The 7,221-nt window shown below is 37.3% G+C and overlaps 1 protein-coding gene across 2 annotated transcripts in view; it reads right to left on the reverse strand.

Moving 5' to 3' along the window:
* LOC127416490 (lysophospholipid acyltransferase 2-like) overlaps nucleotides 1-7,221 on the reverse strand; it is a 64,397-nt gene that overhangs the window by 12,658 nt on the left and 44,518 nt on the right. For both annotated transcript variants that reach the window (XM_051655889.1, XM_051655890.1), the window contains exons 4-5: nucleotides 723-818; nucleotides 551-606 (exon numbers count right to left, since the gene is read on the reverse strand). In XM_051655889.1, the coding sequence (XP_051511849.1) occupies nucleotides 551-606; nucleotides 723-818 (152 nt within the window). The remainder of the gene's footprint in view (nucleotides 1-550; nucleotides 607-722; nucleotides 819-7,221) is intronic.

The following is a 7,221-nucleotide window of genomic DNA, read 5'->3' on the forward strand; positions in this document are numbered from 1 at the left end:
AAAAAATCTCTGCTCTATAACAAAGGCTTGCGAGACCACAGCTGAACTCAGCAGAAGAGAAGGAAATGAATCAGTGATAACGGTAATATTAAGAAGTGCAGTGTGGGGACACATCATCGTGGTTATTTTTCACCCTGTGGAACAATAGAGGGGTAGAGAGGAGGAGGGAGGCTTGTTTTAATTTGCTTTCATTTCATTCCTCTGCCTTTTATTTCTGTAATTAGTTTCTCGGGCACTTTAACAGCACTTCTGACAAACACAACAGCAAGCGCCATTTCCATGCTTCATTTCTGTGTGCATATATCCTAAACCTTAAAGCTGAAGTGAGTCATTTTTAGATATTTTCTCCCATCTCTTCTTAATGTGTAGGGACAACTATAAGTAATTTGTGGGTTGATTTCCCCGAAGTGTAAACACTGTGGTTCTGTGGCGCTATCAAAACATTGCTGTTTGCGACACAGCAACACTGGCTCAACCGATGCCGTGACAATTCAGAAACTACACACTTCAGCTTTAACCAAAGTGACACACACACACACACACTCCTCACCATCATGGATCTCAAAAGCCACACTAGTTATCTTCTGTGTGATGACCATCATGGGTCTGTCAGGGAGAATTAATAAAAAAAACGAGAGATGTGGGTAAAGGACAACAATATCGGAACAATAACAATGCAGTCCACTAAAAATGTCAGAAAAAAAAAACATATATATTCTTACCCTGTGAAATCGGCAGAGTACATTCCATAATCAAAGACGTAAACCCGTGTGATTTGGCAGAAGCTAAGATAACCCAGGGCAACCACCAAACAGTATCTGCAAAGTAGACCAAAGAGCATATTGACTTTTCAAGACATTTCAGATGTATTAATGAAGTTATCATTAGTTATCAATATTTAGCCATAATGGCTGGACCATTAATGGTTGATATCACTATTTGCAATCAAGTGGAAACACTATTACAATTGCTAATACTAGGGTTAGGGATTTTAACAAACCTATAACCCTAAAATTAGGGGTGCACTGATCGATCGGACACTGATTGAAATCGGCCAATATTCGTCTTAAATCCATGATCAGCGATCGGCCGATCGTGCCTAGAATCAGGGCCGATCTTTTTTGCAGCATGCAGGGAATCACACATACACTGCTCCTCTAATGAATGAGCTCTTGCTCAACCCTTGAAGCATGACAGAGTGGCCTTTGGAGGGTGAGTTGTTGGCAATTCTAAGCATTCACAAATGTAAACTTTCAGACATGATGTAATTCACATGAATATGCCGTTTTTTTTTTTTTAAATGTGTAAGAATTACACGTGTATGAATATTAAGTTGCCCATTATGGTAGTTATTCTGACTCGTTGCAAGTGAGCAGTAAGAGGATAAAGAGACTGCTAACGGGTATAAAATGACTTGCTCTTATCATCTGATCGTGGCTGCATTTCTCTTCTAGTGCTTTTAGATCTTAGTGCTGCCTTCGACACGATAAATCACGACATTCTCTTGAATAGGCTGGAGAATTATGTTGGCATTTGTAGACTTGCATCAGCATGGTTTAGGTCCTATTTATTAGACTGCTACCACTTTGTATGTGTAAACGAGGAATTGTCAAATCAAACAAAAGTTAAGTATGGAGAGCCACAGGGGTCAGTTTTAGGGCCTCTGCTTTTCTCCTTATACATGCTTCCCCTGGGAGATATTATCAGGAATCATGGAATAAGTTTCCACTGTTATGCCGAAGATACCCAACTTTACTTCTTCTAAACCCAACGAAAATTCACAATTCTCCAAATTAGCAGTGTTTCAATGAAATCAAAGATTGGATGGCCAGAAACTTCCTTCTACTCAATTCTGACAAAACAGAGGTACTAATTATTGGACCAAAAACCTCTAAAAATAAGCAGCTGAAATAAAATTAGATTCTCGATGGATGTACTGTTATGTCGTCTTCTACAGTGAAGAACCTAGGTGTTATATTTGATACCAATCTGTCCTTTGAAAATAAAATGTCCAATGTTTGTACAACAGCATTCTTCCACCTCAGAAATACTGCCAAGTTACGACACATGTTGCTGATGCCGAAAAACGAATTCATGCGTTCATGACCTTGAGAATAGATTATTGTAATGAATTACTGGGAGGATGACCAGCAAGTTCAATAAATAAACTTCAATTGGTTCAAAATGCAGCTGCCAGAGTGCTGACTACAACCAAGAAATATGATCATATTAGCCCAATTTTGTCATCGTTACATTGGCTACATGTTAAGTTTTGTATTAATTTTAAAATTCTGTTAACAACATACAAAGCTTTGAATGGTCTAGCTCCACAGTACATAAGTGACCTTCTGACACGCTATATTCCATCATGTTCATTACGATCACAAAATTCTGGTTTGTTAATAAATCAAAGAACATCAAAATCCACAAAAAGAGCTAGATCCTTTTCATATTTGGCTCCTAAACTACGGAATAGTCTCCCTAATACTGTTGCAGGATGCAGACACACTCAGTTTAAGTCTAGACTAAAGACTAAAGCCAGGCATACACCTAATTTATCCATCAACTCACAATTAGGCTGCTTAAGTTAGGTCTGCTGGAACCAGAAACATCCATCATGATCTATAACTCTGCATAAAATTGAATGGCATCTATGCTAATATTATTCTATTTGTTTCCATGTCTAAACCTCAGGATTCATATCCCGAGGTTACCAGAGCCGGCCAGATCCAGCTCCGTTCCTGCTTGGTGTCGGACTCCACTGCTACGTGTTACTGAGTGATGACGACAAACTACAGTCTTTTGACTTCAGAGGATGAACTGATGCCAACTCCAACTATAAGACATCGGATACTTCATATGCCACTGCCTGAACCTTGGATTTAGGATGGACCCCACCGAACCTCACCGAAATGACCTGCCGGTTGAACTGCGATGCACCTTAATGATCTCTGCCTGCATCACCTTTGTCTATTGATGATTACACTCTTGAAATGGAATACATAGACTATCATTTAATTGCCACCAAAGCCTTCATCAGCCAACTAACAAAGGACAGTGCATCTATGTGAACTTCTGCAGTTAATCCAGGATGGACTTCAAAGACATTAGTTATTAATCTTAGTTCATACAAAATCCTTTTTTTTTTTTTTAAACACTGGACCTTGACACTTAATTTACAAATTTTAAACCATGACTTGCACTGCACACAAATAACTAATATTGGCATTATATTCATGTTGTTTAGCCAGAGGGGAACTGGCCCCCACAGTAAGCCTGGTTTCTCCCAAGGTTATTTTTCTCCATTAACCAACATCTTATGGAGTTTTGTGTTCCTTGCCACAGTCGCCTTCAGCTTGCTCACAGGGGTTCTAAATACAATTATTATTTCATTATTTAATTTTTATACACAATTTTCAATCATATTTATTCAAACTACATAATGATCACTCTAAGGCTTTATAGATATTACAGTTTCATTTTCTGTTAATGCATGATTTCCTGTAAAGCTGCTTTGAAACGATGTGTGTTGTGAAAAGCGCTACACAAATAAATAATAACTTGACTTGATATTAATGAAATAAACATGCAAATAGTTTATTTATAATAAGAGTATGCTGAAGGGGGTTTCACCCAGGGCGCCATACAAGCTAGAACCACTACTCCCAGCGCTATTCTCTGAGGATCCCAATTTAAATCAGATTAATGTTGGTCACATTATCACTAATCACAGCAATTACATTTTAACCATAATGGCACTGCATCTTCATGCATTTGCTTAATAATTAGTGATTTGTGTTACAACAAGACACCAAAGACCGTAAACAAATCATAGATATTAATGTTTTCTCACTGGAGCAGTTTTAGAGCTTGTAATGGATATATTTTTCTTATATTTGAAAGTATCTCTGCTGTGAGTGATGCTCTCATGGTTTCTACTGGTTGCCAGTATGTCACAATGACCTTCTGATATTGACAACAGAACTATTAATAACTGTTTTCAATACAAATAAATGTTAGCAATTTACAATTAATGTAATTTTAATGTAATTTTGGTAACACTTAATAAAAAGGTTTCATTTCTTTAACATTAGTTAATGCATTAGGCTATCATGAACAAACAATAAACAATATATTTTTACAGCATTTATTAATCATAATGTTAGTTAATAAAAATACAATTGTTCATTGTTAGTTCATAGTGCATTAACTAAAGCAACTTTTGATTTAAAAAATTTGTTAGTATATTGTTAGTCTCTCGTTTGGAAGGATGCGTCCTCCTGAGGTCGCATTTGTCGGCCACATACATCATCGAGGCTGAAACCATTAAACTATTATTTATATTTTCAAGCCGGTTCTCGCCTCCTCCTTTCCCTTTTACCTTGTTACAATATGTTGTAACTAACATTAAGTTCATTAGTTCATGTTAACTACAGTAATGTTGTTAAATAATGTTAACAAATTGAACCTTTTTGTAAAGTGTTACAGTAATTTTACTGTGTGGGGCATAAACATATAACTGCAGCACATAACTTGCAAAAGTGTGGCAAAGGGCACTTTAAGAAAACAAAATTGGTATCTGTATCGGCCGATCTTAGTGTTAAAAAAAATCGGAGCACCACTACCTAAAATATTAAATTTCAGCATGTAACTTGTGCTGTACCGTTTGAGCTGCAGACATGAATGATATCTCAATTTGTGCTTCTTGTTGAGGAGAGCTTTGATATTTCCTTTTCAAGTGATCACACTAACAATTTTTGCCTGGTGGATGAATTCCCATAGACTTCAGGAGGGACCGAGACAAATCTCGAACCACAATATCACAGAGAATTAGGGGTGGGCTCTTTTGACCAACTAAGCAACCACCTACCAACAACTCAGAACACACTTAGAACACCCTAGCTACTGCAAAGCAACACTCAGACACAAAACATTTCGAACACCCTAGCAACCAAACAGCAACACCCTACCAACCACTTAGAACATTCTAGCAACCGCATAGCAACAACCTACTAACCACTTAGAACACCCTAGCAACCATATAGTAACAACCTACCAACCACTGAGAATACCCTAGCAACAGCATAGCAACACCCTACCAACCATTTAAAGGGATAGTTCACCAAAAAATTTCAATTCTCTCATCATTTACTCATCCTCATGCCATTCCATATGTCTATAACTTTTCCTTATGCTGAACACAAACAAAGATTATTAGAAGAATATCTCAGCTCTGTTGGTCCATTCAATGCAAGTGAACAGTGGCCTGAACTCTAAAGGTCCAAAAAGCATATAAAGACAGCATAAAATAATCCAACTCCAGCAGTTAAATCCATGTCTTCAGAAGCAATATGATAGAAACAAATCAGTATTTAAGTCATTTTTTCCTATAAATCTTCACTTTCACATTCTTCTTTTGTTTTTGGCAATCTGCATTATTTGAACATATCGTCACCTACAGGGCAGGGAGGAGAATTTATAGTAAAAAAGAATTTTGATCTGATCACCCAGACCTTTCATCTTACTTCAAAAGCCATGGATTGAACCACTGGACTTGACTACTTTTAAGCTGCCTTTATGTCCTTTTTAGAGCTTCAAAGTTCTGACCACTATTCACTTGCATTGAATGGACCAACAGAGCTGAGATATTCTTCTAAAAATCTTCGATTGTGTTCAGCTGAAGAAAGAAAGTCATACACATCTGGGACGGCATGCAGAGTGAATTTTAATTTTGTGGTGAACTATACCTTTAAAGACGAATTATACTTCTGCGTCGAACCTACTGCATAGGCTCTTCATAGTGGCCAATGCGGTGGTTTGCACTGGTGTGTCTGCTTTGTTCTGTGAATACACAGCCAAGTGTGAGTATTAGTATATTTTGAGAGAAAATGCCTTTATTTCTAAAATAACTATACCTTTCATCAAATACTTTTATCACGATTTCGCTAGTAACTTCATGAAACATAATAAAAAGAGCAGTTGCTCCCAAGAAACGAAACAAGTCCAAACACAATGTGACACAATCACTGATCTGTGGAAATGATTCATAGGTCTTAAAAATAATATTGTATAAAATGTGACGCCACCTCATATCTTTTAATCATCCTTAGGGTCTCTGGTTACAAAGCGGACCAATCACAGCTGTTGTGGTCTGCGTTGAAGAGACACGTGGTTAAAGTTTTGAAGAGGTGCACATCAAGCTATGGTGTAGGCAAAGACATAACTGCCATTGCTACGCATAGCCTACTGCGTGGGTTCAACACAGAAGTCTAAATAAGCCTTTAGAATACCAAAGCAATAGCATAGCAACACCCTACCAAGCACTTACAACACCCTTGCAATCGCATTGCTATGACCTGGCAATCACCTATAACATAGCATTGAGGCAGCTTTTTTTACACAGGCAAGCAAAATTCTTCAGAAAATGTAAAACTACATTTCTTCTGTGGTTTCAGGAAAACAAAGTGATATTTCTATAATCATCAGAAGTGCTGGCCAAGTTTAGTCAACAGTATTTGAGGGCTATATGTCAAAATAAATAAAAACATGACCATTTTTCTTTGTGATACAAATAAAAAAGAAAAAAGTTCTATAAGAGCTTTGATATCGTTAGGGCCTGGAGGAATTCATTAACATTAATGGATGATGCACAGTAACAGATTAGAAGCCAAAAATGAGAACAAATGGCATTAAAAAAAAAAAGCTAACAAAGAGCAGTGATGTTTGCTGAAATGAACTCTCCACAGCAATGAGGTATTTTGATCTGCAAAGGGTAAACAGCAGGGTGTGTGAATGAAGATAGGCCATTATCTAGAAAAATGAATTACATTATCTCTTCTCTATTTTTGCACGCTGTAGAAAAATAAAAATGTGGAAATTAAAACTGTGGAGGGTGGGAAAAAGCATATTCATCTTCCCAAACACACACACACACACACGTAACATGAGGTATTTTATTATCACTGACTGTCAGAAAAAGCAGCGCATTTGCTCGGTTTTCTAGTATTACTACACTGCTCTCTGGATTACTTGATTCTGATCTGTCAATCGTTGCATTCTGCAGTCAGAATGTTCTTAAAAGTCAGTTGTGATCAAAAACAACTATATATATATATATTGCGTGAACGTGCCTTAGGCATGCTGCATGGAGGCATGAGGACTGCAGATGTGGCCAGGGCAATAAATTGCAATGTCCATACTATGAGATGCCTAAGACAGCGC

The sequence above is a fragment of the Myxocyprinus asiaticus genome, chromosome 25 (genome assembly GCF_019703515.2).
Source record: "Myxocyprinus asiaticus isolate MX2 ecotype Aquarium Trade chromosome 25, UBuf_Myxa_2, whole genome shotgun sequence".
Classification (NCBI taxonomy): Eukaryota; Metazoa; Chordata; class Actinopteri; order Cypriniformes; family Catostomidae; genus Myxocyprinus; species Myxocyprinus asiaticus.